General features: G+C 52.6%; 8 protein-coding genes across 8 annotated transcripts; 3 read left to right on the top strand and 5 right to left on the bottom strand.

The window, feature by feature from the left end:
- Positions 1 to 243: 243 nt before the first annotated feature.
- On the bottom strand, positions 244 to 1,716 carry J4E83_006676 (uncharacterized protein; the record flags this gene model as incomplete). Its single annotated transcript, XM_049333587.1, has 1 exon — positions 244 to 1,716. One exon carries the CDS (start codon positions 1,714 to 1,716, stop codon positions 244 to 246), a length of 1,473 nt encoding a protein of 490 aa, XP_049187309.1.
- A 2,937-nt stretch (positions 1,717 to 4,653) lies between these two features.
- Positions 4,654 to 5,280, top strand: J4E83_006675 (uncharacterized protein; the record flags this gene model as incomplete). The annotated part of the gene is made up of 1 exon (XM_049333586.1): positions 4,654 to 5,280. The coding sequence occupies one exon, from the start codon at positions 4,654 to 4,656 to the stop codon at positions 5,278 to 5,280; it is 627 nt and encodes a 208-aa protein (XP_049187308.1).
- Positions 5,281 to 6,506: 1,226 nt separating this feature from the next.
- On the bottom strand, positions 6,507 to 9,204 carry J4E83_006674 (uncharacterized protein; the record flags this gene model as incomplete). The annotated part of the gene is made up of 3 exons (XM_049333585.1): positions 6,507 to 8,565; positions 8,616 to 9,055; positions 9,106 to 9,204. 3 exons carry the CDS (start codon positions 9,202 to 9,204, stop codon positions 6,507 to 6,509), a joined length of 2,598 nt encoding a protein of 865 aa, XP_049187307.1.
- A 524-nt stretch (positions 9,205 to 9,728) lies between these two features.
- On the top strand, positions 9,729 to 11,078 carry J4E83_006673 (uncharacterized protein; the record flags this gene model as incomplete). Its single annotated transcript, XM_049333584.1, has 2 exons — positions 9,729 to 10,062; positions 10,111 to 11,078. The coding sequence occupies 2 exons, from the start codon at positions 9,729 to 9,731 to the stop codon at positions 11,076 to 11,078; spliced, it is 1,302 nt and encodes a 433-aa protein (XP_049187306.1).
- Positions 11,079 to 11,209: 131 nt separating this feature from the next.
- Positions 11,210 to 12,250, bottom strand: J4E83_006672 (uncharacterized protein; the record flags this gene model as incomplete). The annotated part of the gene is made up of 1 exon (XM_049333583.1): positions 11,210 to 12,250. The coding sequence occupies one exon, from the start codon at positions 12,248 to 12,250 to the stop codon at positions 11,210 to 11,212; it is 1,041 nt and encodes a 346-aa protein (XP_049187305.1).
- Positions 12,251 to 13,689: 1,439 nt separating this feature from the next.
- Positions 13,690 to 16,086, top strand: J4E83_006671 (uncharacterized protein; the record flags this gene model as incomplete). Its single annotated transcript, XM_049333582.1, has 2 exons — positions 13,690 to 13,953; positions 14,005 to 16,086. The coding sequence occupies 2 exons, from the start codon at positions 13,690 to 13,692 to the stop codon at positions 16,084 to 16,086; spliced, it is 2,346 nt and encodes a 781-aa protein (XP_049187304.1).
- An 868-nt stretch (positions 16,087 to 16,954) lies between these two features.
- On the bottom strand, positions 16,955 to 17,338 carry J4E83_006670 (uncharacterized protein; the record flags this gene model as incomplete). The annotated part of the gene is made up of 1 exon (XM_049333581.1): positions 16,955 to 17,338. One exon carries the CDS (start codon positions 17,336 to 17,338, stop codon positions 16,955 to 16,957), a length of 384 nt encoding a protein of 127 aa, XP_049187303.1.
- Positions 17,339 to 19,610: 2,272 nt separating this feature from the next.
- J4E83_006669 (uncharacterized protein) lies at positions 19,611 to 26,327 on the bottom strand (the record flags this gene model as incomplete). Its single annotated transcript, XM_049333580.1, has 7 exons — positions 19,611 to 20,543; positions 20,590 to 21,356; positions 21,404 to 22,076; positions 22,123 to 23,059; positions 23,111 to 23,237; positions 23,288 to 23,588; positions 23,640 to 26,327. The coding sequence occupies 7 exons, from the start codon at positions 26,325 to 26,327 to the stop codon at positions 19,611 to 19,613; spliced, it is 6,426 nt and encodes a 2,141-aa protein (XP_049187302.1).
- Between the last annotated feature and the right edge of the window lie 757 nt (positions 26,328 to 27,084).

Here is a 27,084-nt window from a genome sequence, read left to right as displayed (position 1 = left end):
ATCTTGCATGGAACGGCGCATATCATCAGCAGTATGACCTATGGTCGTGGGTTGCATCTTTTCCTTTTCTGGTAGTTTCTCTTTGTCTCAATGGATGAGGAAGTCCATAAAGTACATGCGTAGAACAACGTCGTCCGCGACAACGAAATAGTCTCGCTCATTATCTTACCTATAGCGAGCATGAAATGATCAATATCGCAACCATCAGATATGTTCCCATCCCACAACCCGATAGGGCCGATACTAGAAAAGCCCTGACCCAAAAGGATACCCACCATGAACATAATCCCTAACCCACTCAGCCCTTATAATCTCCTTCAACAACGGCGCACTCCCCTTCTCCTCCACCTCCCCAATCCACCGATCAATCCACTTCCCATCACCCGCCTTACCAAAATGCTGCACACACTGTTCAAACCCCACTTTCAGCTGACTAGCCTTGTGCACCTCGACCCATTCCGGACAGATACGCTGCATCTCTTCCAGGAAAAACTGCCGAAGCTTTATTTGCGTTTTGTATTCCTCATTAGCATATTCGATGTTGAGGTAGGCGAACACTGCTGCGGTGGAGTCGGTCAACTCCAGGAATGAGGGTAATTGGCATGCGAGCCATAGGGGGGCGGTGTGTGCGCATTCCCAATCGGAGATACCGGTTAAAGAGCTGTTGGAGTCGACGAGGATGTTGGATGCGTGGAGGGAGTGGTGGTGGAGCACAAACTCCTCTTCGTCGTCTTCCTTCTCGGGGAAAATCTTTGGCATGAGATCAAGCAGGCGTTGCGCTCGCTGCTTACCTTCTTCGACCTTTTCACGGGCATATTGAAGGTGCGGCGCTGTATCCATTCTATCGATTTGTTTCTTCCATATAGTGGTTGCCGCTTCGTCAGGCTCACCGGGATAGGAATCGATGATATTTTGGTATATCGAGCGCTTGATTTCATCAGAGGTTTCAAGCTTGGACTCGTCGTCAAGATCAAGGAGGCTGAGTTGGAGCTGTGCGGCGAGCCAGTCTTGACTACGCTTGTAAGGACCGCGCGGGACGTTGTGGTCGATGTGTGCGCCCCAGAAGAATGGCGCGGAGACGATCTTGCCTAAGCCGACATGCTGAGAGAGGATTGAGGCCTCCAGGGTAAGCAAGGCGATATCATCCAGGCCTGGCGTGCATAAGTGAGGAAGTTCATTCGCAGGATACAGGTTACCCAGTTGATCGAACCGCTGTTGGAAGAGCTGTGCGTGGATTGAGGCCATCTTACGCACTAAATGCTCTTTCTTGAGATAGTCCATACCATTCCATTCGTCACCCAATTTGCGACCGGGCATACGCTCCCTAAGTATCCACTCCAGTCCAAGTTCGTTGTCGGTGCTAGCCTGATGACAGATTACTTGCGGTACTGGAACCTCAGTATCGTGACGAAGATACTTGATAGTAGCCACCTCGCTCATAGTCTTTGATCCTGGGTCGACGGGGACAGTTAGACGCAGGATGTATTCTCGACCGCTACCACATGTGACGATGTAATCCTTGTTGAAGTTGTTCTGGGTCAGGACTTGAACTACGCATGGGTCTGAAATCGGGATATCCAGCTCTCGGCGCACAAGGGTTGTGATGTCCTCAATACTGGGGTCGGTTGTCCACTCGGGCATCACTCCTGAAGACCGGTCTTTCTTCCAGCGAAGACCTTTTTGGGTCGTTACGGGCATACCTACAAGATTACTCATTTTGACGGCAGTGGTGGCGTTGGAATGTTTCGACTGAAATGGCTAAGTGATGATTTTGTCCTTCTTGTAGGGGAGGGGAGATGGAATGTGCGAACTAAAACACTGCTTACACAGAAGTCTTGTCACCTTTCACAACTATGGCTTTTACAGCTCGAGTCTTGCAATGTGAAGGCTCAGCTGTGTAGTATCACGAAGGTTAGGGGCGGCGGACAGGGCAACACGTTCACCTAAAAGAATCACTCGACAGTCTATTATACTTGCGATTTCTCTCATTCGTGAGAGTATCTTTTCGTCAAGGTCGTCGATGTTGCGGAAGTCGTGGGTGTACATCAACGTTAAGTTACCTACTTTACCCATTTTTATCTTAATGTAGTCTCTACACCTGTTTGAACTTGTTGTGTTCTTCTCTTGTATAAAGTGAAAAGATGTTTGAGTAGTACCTAGGTAGTTAGACGCTCTTTCTGAAAGAGGTAAAGCAACGGGTATGAACTAGAACTACCACGATAATAGTATCACAACAAAGATTATTTAGGTAACATTGCTTGACCTCGCTTGCTGCCTGACCCTCCAAATGAGCGTGTGGACGAATTCTTAGCCAACTACATCGAAAACGAAATAGCAGAATCGCCAGAACGGGGAAACCAAGAACGCAACAATACGGGGAGATCGATCAAGTCCTCACGTCTCGGGATGTCCCAAATTCCATCCTCAGTGATGACACGAGGATCCCGGTTCTCGGTCCCTCTCTGATAGTTCCTCAACGTGGCTACCCATGAGCTTCCTGGAAAGATATCTCTATTAACTGGCTTCAGGCCCATCGTCTCTCCCAAGTATCTCGGCCATTGCATGGCATAACGCCCACCAATCTCCAACGATTTCTCTACCTTGAGTTGTGCCAGCCCGCGCACAAAAACGACGCTTTTGCCTAGCCCCATATGACTCCCCTCTGCATCCCAGAAGACCTTCAGATTCTGGATATTGGTTGCTTCTCGTTGAAGTTTCTCGAAAAGCAAGCACCATCGCTGAGGACTAGGTGCGGCGTAGGTCGCGTCGACATGGACGCTAAGGTCTGAGATCATAGCAGCGTTGTTTGTCTCAAGCCAGGTCATGAGGGCGTCAGGTTCCGATACGTTGATAGTGAGGGATGGGAGGAGATGATCAGGTGCATCGTTGAGGGTAGAGAGCTCTTGTAAAGCAGGATTAGTCCCCCTTTTCCAGGAGTAGCCTTTCGGACGACTGAACAACATGTATGGAGGGGAATACATCATGAATTACGATGATGCTACCTTTTTTGGAGATAGAAAGGGAGGAAGAGACGTTAGATATGGGCTGATGTAGAAAGAGGGGAAGTAAAGATCATGGTTTCATCAACTCTTGCAGCTCAAGGATGCCATGCGGCAAACTGTAATTGGTCGTGTGAGGTCTCACAACCACAGACGGCTGCTGAGTGCATCCCTACGAACAGCGAATGTTGCCTTGACATCTTGCTCGCAGCTGTACAGTAAGCACCAAAAGAAAACATTGATACCAGACTGTATCTACGCTTTCACAGTCATCGGTGTAGAGCGAGAAAGCTAGCGAGATTTGACCGCAAAGGCGTGACATGATCCAGGAATAGCACCGCATTTTAGCGAGAACGCTAGTTGGGTCAGCCAACATCGCCCATCGTCCCGCTGTTGTTAGGCCAGCCGTCGTCAACACCACACCCGTTGGCCAGCAAGCTCCCACTCACCAGCCAGCGCACGCATGAGATGAGGGTCTGACACCACCCCGCCGCATAGTCGCCGCAGACACGCCGCAAATACTCTGCTTGTGGCGTCCAGTAGCCACCAACTCCCATCCCACGATCTCTACAATGACGCGCCGTAGCGGGAGCTTGACAACTCGCATCATGGCTTTCCTTTACCGTAACAAGTTCGCCTATTCTCACCCCACAATTTGCCCACGTCGCCGTCCAATCCTCCTTGGGCTTGGCTCAGGCAGACACGCAGAGGAAGTGTAAGGCGCTCAGCCTTGTGTCGATTCATGATTGTTGCTGCTCATTTCTTTTAGCGCAGGTGGCTGTGCTTGCCTAAATTTCGAAACGTTGATCCTACAGCACAACCCTTTGGCACATCACTGTCTTTGTAGAGGCCCTCGTATTGGGCCGCCAAATCTGTGTTGATATTGTGTGGCAAGAAGCTGGAATGGGGAGTCGTTCAAAAGAGCAGCCACTCAATTTGTATGGTTCCACGAGCTGAATTGATAGCTTCAGCTGCGGAGACAAAACGAGCGAAACCGCTCGGACGTGGCTCGCACGCGGTAGAGAACCACCCCCAAGTGGATTGACAACAGATGGGGCCCCGACATGCACGCCCGTCACCGCCGTCAACGAACCCGTGCCACCACCAGAATGCCACACAGCTCCTTCTGATTCCTCGATTAGACGCGGTAGTCCAAGCTTCGACGGCCGTTCTCGACGCCCATCATTCGTTAGGCCTCTTGTTTTGCGCCAAGCTGCTCATCATACCACAGGGGCGCAGTGACTTTTCTCCGACTTCATGGGCCTACTTTCCCCACAACGTGCTGAGGCTGAGCATATCTTTCCCACTTTCGAGCCGCATACTGGACGCCTTCTCACGGATCCAGCGCCATGGGCGCAGGATCTAAGGCCGGTGCGTCAAAGGTTTCATTTTACGGACAGACTTATGTCTGCCTGGTGCCCGGTACCAGTTCATAGCAATAGCACATAAGGGATTACTCGAGCAAGTTCGTCTCAACAGTCTCATAGCCATATATCATCATATCTTCGAGGCGTAATAGTTGTTATATCTTCATCGCACCGCCACATCGCCTCCTATCTAGCACTACATATAAGCAAAGAGCTTCACCATCCATCTGAAGCATCACCGGCCGATTCGCATCAAAGATCCATCGCCTACACGAACATACATCACCATGTCTCCTATACCAGTAGACAACAACCTCGTCGCAGACGAAGACCTAGCTTCAGTACCCTACTCAGGATACTGGACAAAAGCCAACATCGCCCTCACCGTCGTCTTCGGCCTCATCTTCCTCGCCATAATCCTCGCCTGCCTAATCTTCTATCTCCACCGCCGAAGCGAAAAGAAGAAGCTCGACAACCGCAAGTCAGACACCGCCGGCCTCCTCGCCAACGAAGACAAGACCAGCATGTTCAGCCGCGTCCGCGCAAGCAGCGTCACATTATACGTTGACTCAGAGGCGGACGCGCGCAACAAGAGATCGAGTACGGATACCATGCATCTCGTTCCACTACAGGTCACGCCTAGTGAGGAGACTAGTGATCCCATCGCCGATAACACGGAGAGCGCTGGTACGGGTGTTAGTGCGATGAGCCGACAGAGTAACGGGACGCTTAGTACTATGGTACTCAGTCCCATATCGCCGAGTGGTGACGAGGGTGACATGAGTTTACGGCCGGCACCGACGGGGCGCGCACGCAGTACGAGTACAGCTAGTCAACGGGCACGGTATTACGAGTCGACGCCTATGATTGCGATGCCACAGATTCCGAAGATCATTCACACGACGTCGGAGTAGAGAGGGGGTCTGGGCATACATGTAGGCCCTTAGGGAGGGTGGACGGTAACGAGGAGTTCACGAGCTGAAGATTCCGACGTCTTACTCTGTCTTTCTGTTGTTTCGCGATTCCGCGGTCTTTTCTGCACAAGCATTATTATATACCCTGTCTACGCTCCTGCACCTGGCATAACACGCAGTCGAGTATTATCTAGACACTTCTATCTCATCTCTTATGAAAGCAAAAAGTTGAACAATTTATTTTGATCTTATGCCAGGCCGTTAACTAACAGTTGACTTCATCACTATATTACGTCTAGCATATACTACTATGTATACTCGCCCCCAAATTCTTCTTCCCGGTTGCCTGGTCGTTGTTGTATGTGTTGGCATCTCGGCTCACTCGGAGTGAGCACTAACGACGCGCATCGATCTCCAGCCCCGGTAAAAGCTCTGGTCTAGGACGAGACATGTAAGCTTCAAATGACATCATACTCGATGCTGAATTCACCCCAGAGCTATTTGACTCTATGAGCAGAAAAGCTCCTACATCCTTATCAGGGCACAAAGCCGAGAATGCGTTCTGTGCCGGTCACCTCAAACCAGCCAGTTGAGAGTCGTTAATCTCGTAACAAAGGACTTCGCCTTACAGTCAATGTCATAGATATTATACCCGAAGTACATCCCAAAGAGCAGCACGTCCGATCACGTCTGGACAAACACCCTCTACATCACTGACGCATATCCAAAAGCCATCTCCAAGGCGATCTCGGCATCGCCGATCAACAGCCCAAACACAGACCCACGGCACAGTTCAATAAGCGGCGAAGTTCACACAGGGGATCGCTGTGCCACAAAGACCTCTTGCATGGCCCGACTGTGCCGTACGCGTTACCGCACCCGCGGATCGAGCCAAGGAAAGGTGCCACAGGGGATATGTTAGCCTTGATAACAATGAACGGAGAAAAGGGGATACGCAGCCACACATGATATCACTGTGGCGGAGACCGGAACATTTGCATACGGTAATTGAGCCAACGTGAAGCTTCCTTGATATACATGCTAAACCAGCGCTCTACACGCTGCCCCATCCGTAGACCTATCGCTAACAATGCAACACAAAACAATGCCTAAACCGCTCAAAACATACCAATACAGATACCCGCATCCATATCACGACCGCACGAAGCGAGTCTATACAGAATTAACCCATCATCAGCCGTTGAACAGTTGCGACAAGCGAAGACCTACTTCTTCGCAGCATTAACAACCTCTTCACTCAACTCCCACTCCGGAGTCCAGTGCACATACTGCGTCATCGCCACAGCAAGCAGCCACTCCGTCTTGACAATGCGCGGAACCATGTTTTCACGCTTAGCCAATTCGCGGAATTTAGTCCAGTTGGTAAACTCCCTCTTGTCGGCGTCGGAGATGAGGTACAACACGTCTCCCTCGTCTTCAACTTGGTTCTGACTGACCTCCTTGTCAGCAGGGTCGAGTTTACGTTTTGACGCGGAGAAGACGGTTGTTGGTCTGCCCTTCCAGAGCACACATTTTCCGCCGTTGACTTCGACAATGTCTTTGTAGGTTTCGAAGCCGCCGCCGACTTTCTCTGTGCAGAAGACGGTCCAGCCTTTGAGGAGGCGCTGCTTGTTCTGCTTGGCGCGGGAGAGGGCTTCGGACAGCCGGAAGTTGTTGGCCTCTTCGAAGTCTCTAGCTTGGAGGAGGTGCTTTTCTGCCGGGGGGAGCTTGTTGTTCTTGAGTGCGAAGTCGAGGTAGCTGGTTGATACGAGGGTGGGGGCACAGGCTAGGGCTGCGATGAACTTCTTCGTTCGGACGGGTTGCGGGGCGCAGACGAGGTCTACCTTCTTGAAGTCGTCGGTGATGAAGAGACCGAGCTCTCGAAGGCGGGCTTTGTCTTTTGATTCCTTCTCAGGGTTGTTAGCCCATCGCTCGTCCTTGGAGATCAGCATGCGGAACTTGATGGGCGCAAGCTTCTCCTTCTTTGCTCGCTTGTTCTTTGCTGGGATCTCTGTGGCTTCGTCTTCTGTCTCGTCGTCATCGTCGACTTCATCGATGGAGCGTTTGCTTGAAACTGAGTCACGGCCGCCCTTTGCTTGCTTCGTTCCCTCATCGATCTCATCTTCTGCCCGTCGTCGTCCACCGTGAATGACACCACCCTTGCGCTTCATTTCCTTCTCGAACTGTGCGATGTCTGGTGCAGCGTCGTGCATTTTTGCCAATGCGCGGTCTTTGGCTCCCCGACTGCCAGGCGTCTGGTTCTCTTTGCCATCAGTACGCCGCGGTGGCAGCGGTGTCTGTGCATTGCCTCCGGATTTCGCCCGCTTAGGCTTCTCAGCAGGCGGACTGCGAGGTGCTGGAGGTTCACTTTGCCGCGGTGGTACGCTCGATGCTGGGACGTCATTGGTCTGCGGTGCTGCTTTGACGGCTTTCGTGGGCTTGACTTGCTTTGAGAAGAAGATCTTCTCAGTAGCCTCGCGATCGATTTCTGTCTGACCCAACACCTCTCCAAGGTTGGTCCGGGCTGGGAAGAATGTGTAACGGCCCTCAGTCAGCGGCATTTCCCTGCACTTGGCGTAGCTGTCTTCCAACCACAGATGATTGACAATGTTCACGCCCCACTCCGCCGCAGCCTCGCACTTCTCGCTGTTCTTGTGCGCAGCAATAAGATGTGTGTTGTCCTGCTTAAAGGTCTTTGTGAACTCCGCACCCGTAGCCTTGATCAGGTTTTCCAAGTAAATCCGCGCTTCGCCAGTGTAACTCGATATGCTGACCTTGTACTTGTTAAACCCCGGAATGCCTTCCCTTGGCCGCGGGTAGTGCATCATCCGCTGCATAGGGTTTGTCCAGATACCGTGTGTGATGAGGTAGTACAACCAGCCCAGGTTGCCGACGTCTTTTCGCGCTTGCGATGCCTTGACATAGTCTGAACCTTCCCGGTAATTGCAAACATACATGTCTGCATCATCGATCTTCGAGGTCACACTGCCGCCTCCAGCCTTGATCATGCCCGTTATGATATTCCTGAGCTTGGTGCTGATGTTCAGATCTTCGCCAAGCTTGACACGCTTTCCGTCGAAGGCCTTGATCGCGCGGGGTGCCTCCAGGTGGGGCGGCGGCGGTACGGGGTCGTTTTGAGGGTCTGGTGTGGCTGCGTCTCGAATGTGCTGGCTCACTCGTGTAGGAGGAATGGCGCCTGGTTCCATATCGGCGAGGATCTCGGGATCGGGAAGTGTATACGGTCGCTCTGATATTCTACGGCCAACTTTGAGGCAGTCGTCGAACCTGTGTGGTGTTAGATCAGATCAACTGCCATGCTCTCAACTCAAACCTACCAGTGGGGCAGCACAATTGACAGCTGCAGTCGTTTACTAATAGCGAGCTGACACCGTGGTTCGCTCACATCCAGTGCAATAAGATGTGTCACGAATTTCGAGAGGCTCGGTGCGAATTGCCCGCCCAATGCCAGTACACCACCCTCTATCGCTTCCTTGTCACCGCTCGGTATGTCCCCACAGCATATAACTACTTCGCTCATGAAGAGTGCGGGATCGGGACTGTATGTCCGCGGATTCTTGGCCTTGTTGGACTGGAGCGACGCGTCTATCCATGTTGGCTTGACGACATGTATCATGAGATCGAGGGCGCGGTAGTAGTCGGGGAAGTCGGCCGTCTCCGAGACGATGTAGCTGATTTCTTCTAGGTTGTCTATGCGGCCTTTGGTAACGTTGAAGGGTACGATTGTTCCACGAGCGCCTGTGATTGCATCTTCGATCTGTGCCGTCAGTTAGCAATACTTCTAAATCGATCAGACGCGTCGCATACCTGGCGCATTCGCTCTTCTGAGAGGCCGTTGGGGTATATCGTGAAATTGAGCTCCTCGAAAAGACCCTGTGAGCCCTCCAGCATGGTGGTGTCTTCCATGGCTGCGACTGAGGGCGTTGTGTTGTATGTGCGGACTGTGGTCGCTGTCGATGTCGGATTCGAAGGCGCGATGCGACACGGCTACACGCGAACTTTGGAGGCACGAACGCGTCAAGGCCCACGTGACGCCCCACCAAAACACTTCGACGCTGGATCCGTCATGACGGCGGAGTCCTGTCCAGACTAGTGTCTTTTTGCAGTCCGAAAGAAGCGCGCGTTTGCGCAATGTCCATTCGGAATGATCCTCAAGCGCGAGTATCTCTTTGGCACTTCTATGTGGAGGTTCTGTGGGGAGAACAGAAGCCGTGATGGACCTCGGCATTCCCCAGATTGCGCCGGCTGCTAATCACGACACCTAGAAGCATAGGCACCTTTCTGTGACCTGAGCGTATCATTCCGTCCTACCATCTCGCTGAACACGTACAACATTTATAACATTTTGACCTGCATATATCCGTCGTCCGATTGTCCGACCGTCCGATCGTCCGTCACCTCGTTACATCTCGGCCGCAGTCAGCAGAAACATGTCGTCAAAGCACTTTCGTATAGATGAGCACAAGATAGAAGCATCACATATCCGTGGCTTCCCACGCTCCACATCGACGAAGCAAGAAGAAGTCCTACATCTCGCCGTCAAGCAATACACACCTCTCCGCAACACGAGCCCGAAACCTGGAGACATCACCATCATCGCAGCGCATGCGAATGGATTTCCGAAAGAGCTGTACGAGCCACTGTGGGATGAGCTCCTGAAGAGGTGTCAGCAACATGGTTTTGGGATCAGAGGGATCTGGATAGCAGATGTCGTGCACCAAGGCATGAGCAGCGTTCTGAACGAAGATAAGCTAGGCAATGACCGTATGTACATGTCTCCAACTGCGCGATTGATACGCTAATCCTATGTAGCGGCATGGCTTGATCATAGCAGAGATCTACTTCACATGGTAAACATCTTTCGCGACCAGATGCCTCGCCCGATAATCGGCGTAGGCCATAGCATGGGCGGCTGCCAACTCGCCAACCTCGCATTGCTGCATCCACGTCTCCTCGAGACACTAATCCTCATCGACCCCGTCATCCAAGGCAAAGTCTCACTAAACGGCAACGTCGGACCAGCCGCCGCATCATCACGACGACGCGAGCGCTGGCCCTCACGCGAAGAAGCAGCCAAGAGTTTCGGCAAGAGCAAGTTCTACCAAACGTGGGATCCACGAGTCCTTGATCTCTGGGTGCAGTACGGTTTACGAGACGCACCAACGAGGTTGTTTCCCGACGCGAAGAAGCCCGAGGTAACTCTGACGACGACCAAGCACCAGGAAGTAATGACTTTCCTACGCCCAAACTTCACCGCAAGACCAGGAGACAAGGAACCGTCATCTGCGGAATTCACGTTGAGCAACCCGAAATTGAACCGGAGGACGCATGCCGATATCACGCCGACTACTGAACCCCAGACGCCCTTCTACCGGGGCGAGAGCACCATCGTCTTCAACCAGCTACCATCAATCCGGCCATCGGTATTCTACATTTTCGGCCAACACTCTTTCCTCACTGATGATGCCGTCATCGAGGATAAAATGCGTCTGACTGGGTCCGGTGTCGGCGGCAGTGGCGGACGCGCTGAAGGACGAGTAGCGAATGTCACGGTGCAAGATGCTGGGCATCTGATTCCGATGGAGAAGGTGGAGGAGAGTGCGGATCATATTAGCAAATGGGTCGGCCAGGAGATGAAGAGGTATTGGGATTGGGAACGCAAGACGGAGGAGGAATGGGATGGGAAGCAAGGCGTGGATAGGAGTGTGTTGCCTGAACAGTTTGTCGAGGAGTTGAACGCTTTGATTAAGCCGAGGGAGAAGAAGCCGTCGAAGCTCTGAATCTTAGACTGGTTGAGATGTAATTATCTTTCTGTCTGGCCCATGTATTGCGGATATTTGCATGGATAAACTTTCCCTAGCACTTTCACATCAATTCTACCGACACCTCATACCCCAACACTCATACATCTTCAATCTTTCTTACTCTCCCCCCTCTCCGGATAATAACCCCCCGCAAATTCCAGACTCGCCCCCTCCCACCGCTCCGTCTTCACCTCCTTCCACGCACTCCACGGCCACCACCCCTCCCTCACCCATATCCTCGCCTCAATCGTCGCAATAAAACTCTCCCTACAAAAGTTCGCCCGATGCCCATCGGGAAACGGACTCGCCAGGCCGAACCAACCCGGCTCCTTCGGCGCACGCGCCTTGAGTTCCAATTTATGTGTGTAATTCGACACGGATATCGAAAAAGTGCGGGTGTCCCAGTCATTCGTGGCGCTCATGAAGGGGCTGAGGAGATTGAGATAGGAGACTGAGAAGGGCGGTACAAAGTCCAGATTGAGGGATGGAGACCGGTATCCGAGCATGTAGGCGGTGTTGTACATAATCTTCCCGCCCGCGAGACAGATGCCGCGTTTTTCTTCGTTGTCCCAGGCTTGCACCCACATGTGTGCGTCCGGGAAGCTGTTGGCCCAGTTCTTCTCTTGGTGGATCGTCGCACGGCTTTTTCTGTCCTGTGATGGGAAGGCATCGCCTAGAGCGGGTATGTCGAGGGTGAATGTAGCGGGGGAGCAGAGAGAATGCACGTGCCAGTGGAGTGGGAAGGGGAGATGGACCATCCATCCTTCGGGTGTGCTCTTGTCTTTTCTCCATGGCATGTAGTCTTCCTCGCACTGCGCTGAGAGTGACCAACTGCCGTCTTCGGCGGAAAACTCATAGCTCGTGCGGCCGTTGCTCTCGGTGCTCATGACGCCCATGCCTGGGACGCGCAGGTCGAATGCTTTGGTCTTCTCATTGGTGGTCACGCGCTCGATGTTGTCGACGACGTGTTCTCGCTGGAATATCGGGTGGCCAGATGAGGGGTAGTATGTAAATGAGACCACGTGCTGCCTCGATGGGGCGCCAGGAACGGAGGATATGATCAGAGCGATGTGCGAGCCAGATGCGAGGTCGAATTTGGAGTAGTAGCCTTCAAATTGCGAGGATGGGTGGGGAGCGAAATGCTCCATGACGTGTTACGCGTAGATTTGAATCCTAGAAGAGTGGGTATAGAGATTTTTCGCCCTTCAAGTTGTTGGTTGTTTGTGTTGATGAGTTGGCGTGAGAAGTGATGTTGTTAGGTTGGTTACTCATGACGTATGCAAATATTCGGGTTGGCAACTTGAATCCAAGCCATCACATATTTGGGCAGATTTATGATGCACATGTTCTGGCGACAGATTACTCATATAGACCACCTTAGCGTATTGCCATTTCACCACGTTTAAATACGCCAACTATCAGACTCAAATATGTGTACCAACAACCACAAAGTTCTCGCAACTTCCCTTGCCACAATGAATGAGAGGCACAAAGCTTTTCCTTTGCGTCTCAAGCGGGGTAATTTCAAGGCTAATTTACTCTATAGTAAGATTCCGCTCAGGTTCTCTAGGACTTTAGGACCCCAGACAATGTCGCTTGGGCAGTGTCCGTTTGTGTTGGTTGTGCTACTCGCGAACAGCTCTTCGCTTCGAACGTCAAGCACCGTAGCAGCGACGTGGCAGATTCTCCAACGCTCATGATATCTCCTGATCTGGAAAGCTCGTTATGGTATACGTGGACACCATGTCTACAACCGTTAGTGTATCAGAAGGTAAAGTGTATTGCACGGAGACATACACCTTATCAAAGGTCGACTATGTTCAGCAAAACCTCGAGGGATCGTATGCTCATATGTATCGAAACATGTTGTTCTTCACGCTTCTCTTCATTGACGCTGGCTTGCCATCCTCATATTCGATCCCAGCCTCTCCTCCCTCGCTGTCATGTCCTTGCAGCTTTGCCATCACCTCGGCATCGAGCTCAGCTTGTGTCTTTTTCTTAGGCTTTATTTCATCGGAAAGCTTGGTATCGACCTTTTTAGTATCGCCTTTCACTGGAATTGAGGTGTTGGAGCTCGCATCGGAATAATTTCTGTTGTAGGTGACTGAAGGTAAATTTTGTCGACAGGACGCTCTTGAGGAAGATGTGGCGAGAGAAAGAACGGGAACGCGCCCCATGATCTGCCGTAGGGATACCATCGTAGCGGAATATGTGGCCGAGAGGGTGTGTAGTGAAATCGTAGCAATAGAACTATGGGAAGATGGAGATGATGGAGATGATGGATTTACGTCACTGTGACCGCGGTCGTCTGGCGCACGTGAAAGTCTGGTGCCTGCGCCGCGACTGCATTGTGTGGATCGCTCTGATGACTTCGCTTCAGAGGAGAAGCGCGCATTAATATCACTAACCGCTGGTCTCAACTCCACGTCGTTCTGCAAGCTATCCGGACTTCACATTGCTGTTCCCACGCGGTGCTTGCGACTGCCAAGACGCTAGTGGCTGCAGCCCATTTTCAGTTTCGCGATCGAGGATACCATCGCTCACGACACGCGCGCTGACCCACGATACCCCCCGGAAGCCATCCAATATGGTCGTCACATCTTCCTGGTCCAACGTCGAGGACGAGGTCTTGAAGGCCGCCATCAGCAAGTATGGGCTGAACCAGTGGTCGCGATGCGCCTCGCTGCTGTCCAAGAAGAGCGCGAAGCAATGCAAGTCGCGCTGGACCAACTGGATCGACCCCGCTATCCGGAAGACGGACTGGTCGCGAGAGGAGGATGAGAAGCTCCTGACTATGGCCAAACTCCTCCCCACCCAATGGAGGACTATTGCGCCTATTGTTGGACGAACGGTACGCTGTTGCGATTATCCCTTTTTCCAGTATCATGCTAACTTTCCGCAGGCTACGCAATGTCTCGAGCGCTACCAAAAGCTGTTGGACGAACAAGAAGCGAGAGAGTCTGGCGATCTTGGACTGGCGGGTCCGGAGGGTGGAGATTCAGCCGCTCCTTCAGCAGACGATGTACGTCGTCTTCGCCCCGGAGAAGTCGACGCCTATGCCGAGAGCCGACCTGCGAGACCCGATGCGGTCGATATCGACGAGGAAGACAAGGAGATGCTGTCAGAGGCGCGTGCGCGTCTGGCAAACGTCAGCGGTAAGAAGGCCAAGCGGAAGGCCCGCGAGCGCCAACTTGAGGAATCAAGAAGACTTGCCTTGCTTCAGAAGCGACGAGAGCTGAAAGCTGCCGGTATCAACATCAAGATTACTCCGAAGAAGGGCAACCACATCGACTACAACGCCGACGTACCGCTCGAGAAGGAAGTCCCCGCCGGCTTCTTCGACACCACAGAAGAAATCGACCGCAACGAACAACAACGAGAGGCCTTCGATCCGCGAAAGCAACAGCTTGCGAACAAGAGGAAGATGGAATCGCAGGAAGACGGAGGAGGTGACAGGAAGAAGAAGAAAGATGAGAAGTCAGGAGGTCTTGCAGCGTCGTATGCTAAGGCCGCACAAGCGCAGAGGATACGGGAAGCAGAACAGAGCAGCAAGCGACGCGGTCTCGTGCTTCCAGCGCCGCAAGTCGGAGAGGCCGAGTTGGAAGACATCGTCAAGATGGGAACGACTGGACAGCGCGCAATTACTGCGGGCAGCAGCGACAACATCGCAACACAGGGCCTGATCGGGAACTACTCGAACGTGATTGGCAACACACCCATTCGCACGCCCATGGCCCCCAAAGAGGAGGACTACGTCGCGAATGAGGTGCGGAATGCCCGGATGCGAACAGAGACCCAATCTGCTTTGCTAGGTGGCGACAACCCAGATCTTGTAGACGACGAAGCACCCGCCTCGCTATCAGGACCCGCCTCACGACACCAGATTGTGACACCAAACCCCATGGCAACGCCTTTCAGGCAAGCAAATGGCGGAGCCGGAGAAACACCCATGCGCCAGGGACCGGGAGCGACACCCATGCGAACACCACGCGATACACTACGCCTCAACGGAGAGGAGAGTGGTATGCAACTTGTTGGCCAGACACCCCGCGATATCAAACTAAGGGAGCAAGCGAAGCGGCAAGACCTGAAGAGCAGGCTCGCTGCGCTGCCAAAACCCAAGGAAGAAAGCTGGGAGTTTGAGCTTCCCGAAGAGCAGGCAGATCACATGGAAGTCGAAGTCAGCGAAGAAGACGCTGCTGAGCGCGACCGAAAAATTCGTGAAGCACGCGAAGCCCAGGAAGCCGCAGACTTCGGCAGACAAAGTCAAGTCGTGCAGAAGTTCCTTCCAAGGCCATCGCTGGTCGATATTGATGTCATGATGAAGCGCGCATTGGACCTCTCTGACCCTGTCGAACGCGAAGTCGAAATCGAGATGGCTAAGCTCATCGCGAACGACGTCCAGAAGTTCGGCGATGGCCGAGTAACTGGTTCAGTAACACGTCTCGATTCCATGACCGATGATGCTCTCCGCAATGCGAAGATGGAGCTCGCCCTTGAACTTGCCATGACCTCAGACAAGGACAAGAAGGCCTTCCATGCCGAGCTCGACAGTTCCTGGATCACGCTTCACGGTTCCGCAATGCTGCCCGGCATCGCAGGCTACGAGGAAGACGAGATCGACGAACACCAACTGCTCGTTGAAGCCTTCGACAACGCACAAGAGTCCATCATCGAAGCCGCGGAACGTGCGAACAAGATCGAGAAGCGGTTAACAACACATCACGCCGGCTACATCAAACGATCAAATCTACTACGGGAGAAGATCAGCGGCGCATTCTCAGCACTCGAGCGTGCCAGAGACGATTTGAACACTGCGAGAACGGCACAGTACAGCGAGCAAGATGGTATCGCACGCAGACTGGAGAGCCTCCGCGAGGAAGTTCAGTTCGTTACTAAGAGGGAGAGGGAAGCACAGGAGCTGTACAGGAAGCGAAAGGAGGAGTTGGACAACTTGCAACAGCCTGTCAATGGCGTACACTAAGCGGTTTTGTGGGCAGACACTTTGGTCTAAGCCTGTGTTTTGATATGATTAGGGGAATGGCGGAGGGTTGGTATGCATTGGCGTGGCGTTGGAAATTGCACGGCAGATACATATTTTTTGAGACTGCTTTTGGAGAGTGAATGTCAATACTATGATACACCTCAACTGAAGTGTTACTCGTGATTATGTAAATCGTGCTGATCTATCGACGGAGATACCAAACTCACAACTACTAAACGGTTCGTGGCGTCAGGTACCAAGAATCTTATTTCTTTGACTTGCACCCAATATTTAAGCTCTGCTCTAAGGGTATACATACATCATGTTACATTCTGCAAGCACGTTGCCCGACACGCCCGCTAGTACCTGTACCTAATATCCGAAAATGCGAGGCTGCCCATAGTCTCGCCATTGACAGCTCACAAGCTTTGAGCCAACACCGCATGAAGGCCCAACGCTCCAACTCTCAGTGCCTCACTTGCATACTCTCGCACGAGCGTCACAACAACAAGATGCAAATGCGCAGATTGCAAAGTTGATAATCAATGTTGAAAGAAAAGATTTGATCGTATTGCATAATGTCTGCCGTGGTAAAGTACCCCCCAGTCCAATCCAGTCCATTGGGGTATAAGAAAGAAGCAAACCAAGCCAATGTCCATGTCGAAGAGAAGACACGTACCAAGAGAACGCCTTTGACACGTCACCGTGAGTACCCAATCTAATCGAAAAAGCAAGACCCATCCACACACGCACACAACGATGCGTGGTGATGGGAAGATGAAAACGCCCCATTAAACAGTTCAGTCATAAACATGTTCAAGCATAACCCAATCAACAAGCGCCAGCAGCAACAACAAGTCGTATGCGTCTAGCACTTCCCGTCCAACACCTCAAAGATGCCGACAACATGCACCTCACTCGCGCCGCGACCCATGCTCGGTCTCGGCTCGAGGACATCGAGTTCGGTTTCGAACAAGTGCTTCTCCTCTTCCATTTCGAACTCGTACACGCTGGGCTTGCGGCGCACGGCGAGGAGTTGGCGGATGGAAGAGCCGGAGGAGCGGTGGCTGTGTGGCGATGAGTTGCGCGTCAGCGGCGATGTGGTGCTGGAGGTGAAGATGGAGGAGGGCGATGCCGAGCGCAGAGAGTTGCGGGTGGGGCTGAAGGCGGTCTTGAGGCGGCGGAGGGAGCCGGATGTGCTGCGCAGGGGGGTGAAGGATTGGAAGCGGTTGGTGCGGCTTGGGGAAGGCATTTTGGGTGGTGTTGAGGTGGTGGTTGTTACGTCGGAGTTGAGGTTGGTGGAATTGCTTTTCTCAGGCGACGGTTGCTATGATGTAGCTTCCCGGTATTGTTTGAGCGAATATAGACGCGGAGTGTTTGTCGGAGTCCGATTGCAAATGAAGGATGTTTCGAATAGAAAGTTCCAGCTGTCCTTACGAAGGAGGTAATGTAAGGAATGGAAGTTCGTAGGGATGTGATAGGACAACGAGTGTTGGGTCCTTGTCGATCGGCTTGCGAATCAGAAAAGGTGGAAGTGGAAGTGCAAAGGGGAGATCAACTCTGTTCAAAGGGTATATATGAATGTAGATTGGGAGATACAGTAGTGCGGTGGTCAAAGACACTCGCGCACAGTCTGAAAAGCGAAGGTAAGTTAAAAGGAGGAGGAGTCGGGAGATGGAATGAAGAAGGAAACTTATTCCTGTAGTTTTAGTCGAGAAAAACAGGCGGACGATGGCGGATCCTTAAGCATGCGTGTCGCATGTTGGCACTTCTCTGTGCCAGTGCGTGTTACGTCCCAGAAGCTAAAACCCTGGAAGGTGGGACATGGGACTGCTGCAGCGGACATCCCTGTCAGGAACGCGTGAATTGAGGGGTCGAGCCTCGTTTGATCACCCGTCTGGAAACAAGCGAGCGGGAGTCGTCGACTGGCGGCCTATTGGGAGTGCAGCGGAATGATTGCATGGCTTCATTTCAGAGAGCAGCCTGCAATCGATAAGAGATTAGTTGGCAGTGGGTAGTCGGGGGATCATCCTCATTACACTGTGGAGCTTCGTCATTTTGTCGACTTTGTTGGTGGCTTCACACGAGATTGTGAGGGCTGCCCGGTGCTATTCTTACGTCGGCGAACTGCTAGTGGCCATGTTTTTGTTGACATGGACGTTGGTGGTGTTGCTTTTGCGCCCGACACGACGCGTTCTGGCTGCTTTGTTGTCATCATCGCCCGGCGCTCTGCATCGTCTCGCCAGGGAGGTGTCCACCCTCACGTCCAAGCCATAAACTTGTTGAACAGGCACGATGATCGGAGGGCTTTCCGCTCGCCCATGAACCTGGAGCCGGTGACGAGCCGCTCCCAGTTCGGCCGCTTCAGACGTGAATCACCCTGGCTGTTGTTTCTTGCTTGCAGCCCGCCAGCCCATAAGTAGGCATTACCCAGCACTTGAAGCTCGCAGTGTCTCCATGCTCAACCGGCCTGTCTCGAGACCGGGTGCTGCGTGTGTGATGCGAGAATCTGCGACAGGCGAGCGTATCCCGATGCGGCATGGCGCGGTTCGCCCAGCTGTCTAACGGCAGACCAGCGTTTCAGACGCATCGGACGTTCAACAAATGCAGACGCGGTTGTGATGCTCCCGTGTGATGCTACAGTGTGGTGTGTCAACGCTGGAACTTGTGGGTGGCGAGCCAAAGATAGGTATGCATTGTGCTCACTGTTGGTGACGTGAGGGTGTCTGGTACACACCACACTTGAACGCACGTCAGGTAAGAGCTCATCGGCGAGGAGCAGATCAACGTTTCAGGTCTGCATGCAACATTCATCGAGGTGCGGGGCGATCGTATATCACAGTGCGCTATAATCGCGTGGTCCTTGTCGGGTCTAGAAGAGACGGAAGAAGCTCATAACCAGCTGTAAACAAGGGACTGGTTATTATGCCTTCCAATGCCGACCGACGGAAGGTACAATTAGCGTCTGTCACCTGCGTGTGTTCATGCTGTCGGGTTATTCTTTGAACCATGGTACGGTTGGCTTGGACGAAGAGACTATTGTATGTGTGTTCACGATGCACGTTGAGTAGCGTACCGGACATCTCGTGCGCTATCCTGTGAACTAATACAAACGGCTCTCGTATGCCCCGTGTAGGAGTCGACGGAGCGATGAGAATGCGCACCATTGGGAAAGATATGAAGCTTCGTGATAGTAATATCTAAGGTGATTTGATCAATCGCTCAACGCCGACGCTATGCAATGCCAAAAGTTAACTCCACCGCCATTACACCATTACAGGCCGCATCCCCATCCCCAACCGAACCATCAATTCCACATTATGGTTGCGTGTTGGGTTGATGCCGGCCGCTTACGTATCCAATCATTCCAGACGTTCATGCAACAGACTCCGTATCGTACGCCATCCTGAACCATCCCGTTTTGGCTCGACGTGTTGCCGAAGCCACACCAAGCCAGCTTGATCGACGTGATTGACACCTGCTCATGCTTGTCTTTAGCGTTCATATACAAATCTTCTCGGACGCTAACTGCGCCGCCGCTGAGTGAAACTCCTTCTAATCGATTCGCCCCATGCGGAGTTGTCAAGCACTTCCAAAACATCGGCCGCACTGACTGCGCTATTTGCTCGGCTGCGACTGTTCGCTTGCCCAGGATCGACTTCGAGAGGACTGGGTGGTCGACTAAGCGCCGAAGCAAACTGCCATTCTTGCTCGCTGCCAGACATGGAGAAGGGTGATGGCTGCGGGCTTCCCCGTGTAGGTGAGCCCGTCGGTGTTTGTTGTATCGAGTTGGTTCTGCTCCTTGTCCGGTCGTAAGGGAAGGCCGGTGGCGAAGTAGACGCGCCAGCAGAGTTGCGAGGGGAAGGTGCGTAGAGATCTTGAGGTGAGAAGAGAGGACTTGGAGGTCCGGAAGATTGAGTTCGCTGGGCATTTGTGATGTCCTCGTCGTCGATGAAGATCTCGGGAACAGTGAACTGAGGGACTGTTGCCATACGTCCTTGCTTCTTCAGGTCCATGGCACGACGGAAGCGACGTGCCCAGTATAGTGTGTCGAAGAAGCCTTTGACCACGTTACGGCGGACAGCTTCTTCGATTCTTTGAAGACGAGCTCTGCGTCTCAAGAACTCTTCCAGTCTCAAGCTCTTGTTGTCGTTGATGACTTTGTGATGAGCCAGAATCATAAGTAGTGATGAAAACCCAACGCCTCTGTCGGGGTCGCTCGACACAAGTACTTCCTCATAGAAAAGATTCATGCGTCTTCGTCTGCGACGTATGTCCGCGACTGGTAGCTGGGCGAGACACCGGTTCAGTTTGTCCAGGTCGATCTCCTTGGTTGGTTCACGGCCTGACACAGGAAGATTGGACTCCCTTCCGGGTGCTACCCCACACTCTTCGATCAATCGATTCACAGTGAAGTCGCAGTCATAGATACGCATTTCGAAAATACCGGAAAGTTCCTGATATAGTTAGTCTTGTGCTTAGATACGACAATGATGAACTTACACCCAGAAGCCTGGGGAACACTTCTCTCGAGATGTAGCCCGTCCCGTTCGGATCGTACTCAGCCCAGGCTTGTTTGAAGCGACGAATTTCCTCTCGGCTGATGACTGACAACCCACTACTCCGTTGATACACGTAACTGAAACTCTCGTATATCAACGAGACGAACAAGTTGACGAAGATGTACATGCTCAAGATGTTCCAAGTGATGAAGAGAGCTCGCGCCCACTCAGGACTACCGCAGTCGCTGTCGAAGTATCTCTCGCCCACGGTGCAGTAAGGTTTGTCAACGTTTGCAAAGTCCTCCATGAACTCATTCCAGCCCTCGCCACCACTCATCACAAAGAGAAAGACGAGTGCTTTGGGCACAGTTCGGAAGTTGATGTTTCCAGTCTCGCTAGCTCCAAATCTGGTAAGACCAAAAGTCTGCGTGAGGGCGATGGCGTATACCAGGAACAGAACGAACCATGTGGCGAGAAGGTTTGCGATGGATGCGAGACTTGCTGCGGCAGTCTTGAACAGCTGGTCGAGTTGGTTGTTCCGAGGGATGAGCATGAGAGCGATGGAGACAAGGAAGAGCTTGTGCAGCTGGACGAAGGGCCTAACATCGTCTTTCGCTAACACAAGAATCGATGTCACGAAAGTCCCCGCAACAGAGAATATCGAGTATATGTCCCATGCGCTTCTCCGGAAACGGTGCCATGAGCGACCGATGATTCGGATGACTATGTTCGCGATGAAGACGATGGTGAGCGCCAGGAAGATGTAGTCTAGTCATATTAGTATTAGGCCATGGATTCGGTGGAATGGAACTTACCCCTAGCTACCTCCCATGGACCATAGCCTGGGTACCACTCCAAACACAGCAGCAGGAGGTGCAGTATCAAAACGCCGGTAATAAACCTCTGCCATGGTCCGGTCTTGGTGACCGCTCTACGGTAACACCACTCTTCCCAGCTCTCCCGTACCTTTGTAGACGAAGGTCGCTTGGATGGAGCGACTTGACGAAGGAGCTTTCGTAGTTCAAGCCAAGAGCGCTGATCTGTCGTCAAGAAGGCGACACCAGTCTGTTCCGTGTAGTTGCGCATGAAGACGGAAACAAACAGCGTCAACACGAAGACAGCTCCGAGCAAGTTGAAGACAATGAAGTAGACAGAGTTTCCCTGCGATGCTCTGTCTGCTGGCTGTGTGTAAACTCCGGTGATACTCATTGCAGTCCACATGTTGTCTGTCCAGCCTTCTTGGGAAACAATCTGGAACAAGATGAAGAGGGCATCTCCGAAGTTATCGAAGTCGTAATAGGGATTGGCAGCTTGGCGTGGGGCCAAAACCTCCCAGTCGAAAGGCTTGCTGTTGTATTCTCCGACACAGTCTCGGAGACTAGCGCCTCCAGGGAAGTCACCATCGTTGCAGGACTGAAGTTGACCGACGAAGAGGTTCAGACCGTAGATGGCGAATGGAATCAACAGACTCAATGACACGAAAGCAGCCTGGTCATCATTAGCTCTGAAAAAATGGAGGTTGCAAGATGCTTACCGAGAATAGTTTCCACCAACCGCGAACGATGAGCGCGTGAAAGTGGTTACGTGCACTGTCGCTGATGTTGAGCAAACGTAAAGCCCTCAAAGCTTTGAACGCGCCCACGGTTCTAGTGACTTGGCCTTCGTTCAAGAACGATGTGCCAACATTGACCCAAAGAGTGATCAATACGATGCCATCTATGAAGCCCCAAGAGCCGCGGAAGTAGGCGTTGGGAGTCCAAAAGAAACCATCGGCAATCACTTTGATCAGCGCCTCGATGCTGAAGAGCACCGCAAAGCCCATGTCTACCCACACGAACCAGTTCTTGACGCTGAACTCGTGGGTCATGAAGTATTCGCGTTGGTACAGTGGCGTTGTGATACAGGCCAACAGTACCATGGCGATAATTGCAGCATATATGAATGCCGAGAATGCATACCAGACAGGCACAGATGGGGCAACTCCTTCGATACGGTCACCACCGCGGCCAGGGCCCACGACACGTTGACATAGCTTGCGTATGGGATTGTTGGCTCGGAAGATGAACAGGGAAACGTTGTAGTTGGGGTGGTTTCGTAAATACTCGCGTTGAGCCTTCTTACGCCTCTCGGTAGCGGAGACGACCTCCTTCGCCATGCTTCTTGGGTCAAGATCCTCATATGCGCGGCCGAAGTCGAGAGGAGCGTAGAAAGGGTTGGGCTCCCGGTGTATGATGCGACGCTGGAATCGTTGCCAGATTGTGGACATTGTTCCCGATCCCACTATAGTCTTGGCTGGGCGGATGCCTGGTCGCGGGTCTTCTTCTTGTGGGCTTTCGCTACCGTCTGCCTCGTCAAGAAAGTCACGGACGACCGCATCTTTGAGCAGCATTTCTGTGGCGGCGTGTCCATAGTCGAGTGGATCTCTGCGTCGTGCCTGCCCGAGTTTGAAGATGGATGACAGAGATAGATTACTAGAATGGGTGAGCTGGTGTATCAATCACAGGGAAGAGAATCCAACATACCCAGTGGACGAAGTGAGACCATCTTCCTTTTGCTGCAGAAACGCTTTGACTTGCTGTAAGCGCTTCTCATCCTCAGACACATCGAAGTTCTCCTGAATGACAGCGATAAACATGTTCAGGACAATGACTAGTCTTTGGTTAGCCTTTGCACCAGATTGAGAGTCGGGTTGTACTTACAATTAGCGAAAATGAACCACATGATACAAAAAGACGCTCCGATCCACGCTGTGCCAAACGGCTTCTGGAATTGGGTAACAGTGTACAGGATACTTGTCCAATCTTCACTGGAAAATATCTGGTACATTCCCAAGAAAGAATTGTAGATGTCGAAGAACGGTACGCGAATCGTCTCGCCATCGTCTTCCTCCGGAATTTCGCCGCGGAGCAGCTTTGAGGCGAAGATGGATGCTAGAAAAGTCAAAAGGAACACAAAGAGAATCAAGTTCAATAGACCACCCGCGTTTCCGAACACGACTGTCTGGTATGGCTGTTAGTTCAGAAGTTCCCAATGGCGGAGAAGGTAACCTACGATGAGGTCGCGTGTCATCGGCACAGCCAAGACAACGCGATAGACACGAAGGATTTGGAATATCGATAACCAGGCGTAGGCTTTTCCATTGTGTGCATGCTTGATGGCTGGTATCTGTATGACAGCTGTGATGATGGCGATCATGAGGTCGATGACGTTGCGCCTACTCCTGAAGAAATGCCTCCAGTCGACAACAATTCGTATGAGAATCTCAACGAACAGTATGAAGGTGACGACAATTTCTGCGGCATTGATGAAAAAACGGCGAAAGTCGCTCATGTTGGCGCTTCTCATCATTTGAGCAACAAGGCCAAAGGCTATGACAGCCACCCAAACCCATAGAGTCCTGTCGTAGAGACGTTTGAGACTACTCACGCGCTGTTTCTCGTCGTTCTTCTCTGCATCTTCATCTTTGATCTCCACTCCGGTGAAAGCACTGGTCTTGCTTTCTTCACGGATGATTTGGAAGGAGGAGGTGATGACAGCGATCAAGAGAGAGATGAGCCACAAACTCAGGATCAACAGCCCTACGATGAAGAAAAGGGCACTGATGAGGTAGTCTGTATCAGCTACCGTGTAGAGTAAGTCGGACCACGTGTTGGACGACATGATGACAAATACAAGCTCAAGAGACTGGAGGATGTTGTCGAAACTTTTCGTGCCTGCAAAAGGGTTGTCATCCTCAACGCAGAGTGAGCCCTTTGGACAAAGAAAGCCTTTGCCGTTGTCAGGCCCGGGTGGCATGCCTGGAGCCGGTATGTATGTTAGGGGATGATAGCCTTCACGGTTGTCTAGATGGCCACCGCAGAATTGGGCATCGTTCGTGAACTTGATGTTCCTATCGGCTGGGTCTGTCCATACACAGTTCCTGCGCAGACTTGATTTGAAACTTTGTACACCGACGATGGAGAAGAGCAGCCAGAAGAATCCGATGAGGAAGGCGACGTTGACCAGCAAAGGCGCAGCCTTCTTCAAACTTCGGAGAATGACGGAGGTTCCGCTAGTGAGGTTCAAGAGACGGATGATTCGCAAACAACTCAACATGTCGAAGACAAGTATGACTCGACTATTGTCAATGTTCCACAATCCCAGGACAAAAGCAATCCAGTACGAGACCACCGCAACAAAGTCGGTTCGATTAAACGAGTGCCTGAGATATGCCCGATGCGCGAGGCGAGTACGTACTTGATGACGTGCATCGCCTACTCCGATGTCGGTGTGCATCTGTGCAGTAGTGAAGGACCGGAGCACAGAAGGCTGCTGGGGGTCTGCAGCAAAGTCGGTGTTGGTGCCCGTTTTTCGCTGTGAAGGTTGTCGGTGGAGACCCGAAAATAGCTGATTTGCTTTACTCATGACAGCCTCGCGCAAGCCGACCTGGCGGTTGATGGTGCTGTACTCGACGGGATTGATAATGAAACCAGAGACGATGATGCGGACAATGACCTCGAAAGTGTATATGATGAAAAGGCCCATGAGAGCCCAGTCGATGCCATTGAAAGTGGAGATTTCTTTGCTGTGCCCAGTGTTATAGACTGCCCTCGTACGCGCATCCACTGCTAGTAAAACCGTCTGAATCACGATAAGAACGAGCAGCAGTGGCTCTGTGACAGGATGCACAAGCAGGTCGCAAAGCCTGATTCTCAATTTGCTGTCAGCAGGGAAAATGCCAAGACTCTTCCCGCGCAAGGGATTTGGAGGATGGTTCCATGATGCGCTTGGCGTCCTTGAGTACACGATCGGTGACGGCGGCTTCTCGATTGGTGTGGAGGGAACAGGCGACGTAGGACCGTCATTGGAGTACTCGGGCAGTGGTGGGATGGATAGAGGAGGTGCAAGGCGTCCTTGGTGGATGGTGGATTTCCGTTGGATGGTTCGCTCGGCGACCTGAGAGTCGTTGCTGACATTGACAACACGCTGGGACATGTTCCGCATAATAGTCCCAGCCCTGTGTAGAGGCGACTCGAAATTGCCAGGCGATAACGAGCGCTTCCTTCCTCGCGAGTCGCGCACGTTGCCAGCCTCCGCCTGCCCAATGTCGCCGCCATGCCGGGCTGTCGGCGAGGCATCACCAGGGCTGAGAAAGTGCACACTCTGGAAGCTGGATCGCTCATTAGGAGTGGAAGGAGCTGTGGCCCCGCTTATCGGCTGAAGATTGCGCGCGTCGGTCAAGCGGGCGGTATCGTCGTAGGTGGGGGAGAAGTAGTCGTGGTCTTCCGAGGTAGATCTGTCGACGTATGGTTCGTCCCCATAGGGTGTGTGCGTATAGGACATGGACGATGCCGGCGTCGGTATTGGCGGCGATGTGTCGCCCTGGAATTCCATGCCCATGCCAAATCCAATGGCCGTCTGGAATGCGCCCGCGTCCAAGGGCGAGCCAGGCCCTTCGTCGTCCACGACCCTTCGGATGCCATTATGCGAAGGGGGCAGATTGGTGTTTATGTGCGGCGGTGCGTATCGCGTAGGGCTGGGCGACACCTCTACGATGGGCGAGTACTGAGAGTCGCGGAAATGTCCCCCTGTGCCTATCGCGCCGGCCTGTCTGAGCAGATTGCGCCCGCGGTCGCTGAGAGTGCGCCGGTGTTCTTGCGACGCATCTTCTTCGAAGCCGTCGGGTGGGCGATTGAGGTCTTGCAGAGGTATTGATTGGTGGGGGTGACTTCGGCCGTGGTTGGGATCCGGGTAGGACATCGGGACGTCCTGTCTGATATGCGGCGTTCAACCCAGCATCTGAACCAACTAGCTCTCCCAGAATGCTATTGCGCGATCATGCAGGCGTCAAAACAAACGTAAGCGAGTGTCGTAGCGTAGAGAGAGCGTGGCAGCGATGGCGAGAGCGGTAGGTGGCGCGTAGCAGTCCAAAGGGCGCGTGTGGTGTGTTTGGTGGGAAAGAGTTGGTTGAAATGCGGGATGGATGCGGATTCCCAAGCACGGACAAGGGTGTAGTGAGCGACCAGGATGCGCGGCTTAGGCTAGGGCTGAGGGTTAATTTTAGTTTAACGTCTACGGTACTTGTCGTGTTTGGCATGTGTCATCGCTGTCCTGTAGACGGTGCTATTACGAAGAACATGAATCTGTTGTGCGAGTATGTACATGGCATTTGCTCTCCAAGTTAAAGCGAACCATCGTACAGCATAACTAACCAACACCACCCAGGAATCCGAAACTGCTGACGGCTTACCATGCAACGTCTCTGGCCCCTGGCGTGGAATCCTCCGGCACTGAGCCACACTTGGTGGAGCTGTGGCTTGTGCACTTGCGTGAGCCACGCGGCCTTATATCGTCACCTCCTGTCATCATGGCCGTGACGATGATAATTTCGGTGGCTTGGTGGAGTCCCAACCGACGGCCGGTCGAATTGTCCATTCTGTCACGAAAGACGGATACTCTTGGAGTGCGCATATCCTGTAAGACGGGTGCATTAAGGTTTATAGGGACTGGTCTTAGT

Source organism: Alternaria metachromatica (genome assembly GCF_023757995.1).
Source record: "Alternaria metachromatica strain BMP 0045 chromosome Unknown scaffold_15, whole genome shotgun sequence".
NCBI lineage: Eukaryota > Fungi > Ascomycota > Dothideomycetes > Pleosporales > Pleosporaceae > Alternaria > Alternaria metachromatica.
Note: the sequence above shows the minus strand (reverse complement) of the source record. Positions and strands in the feature narration are given on the sequence as shown.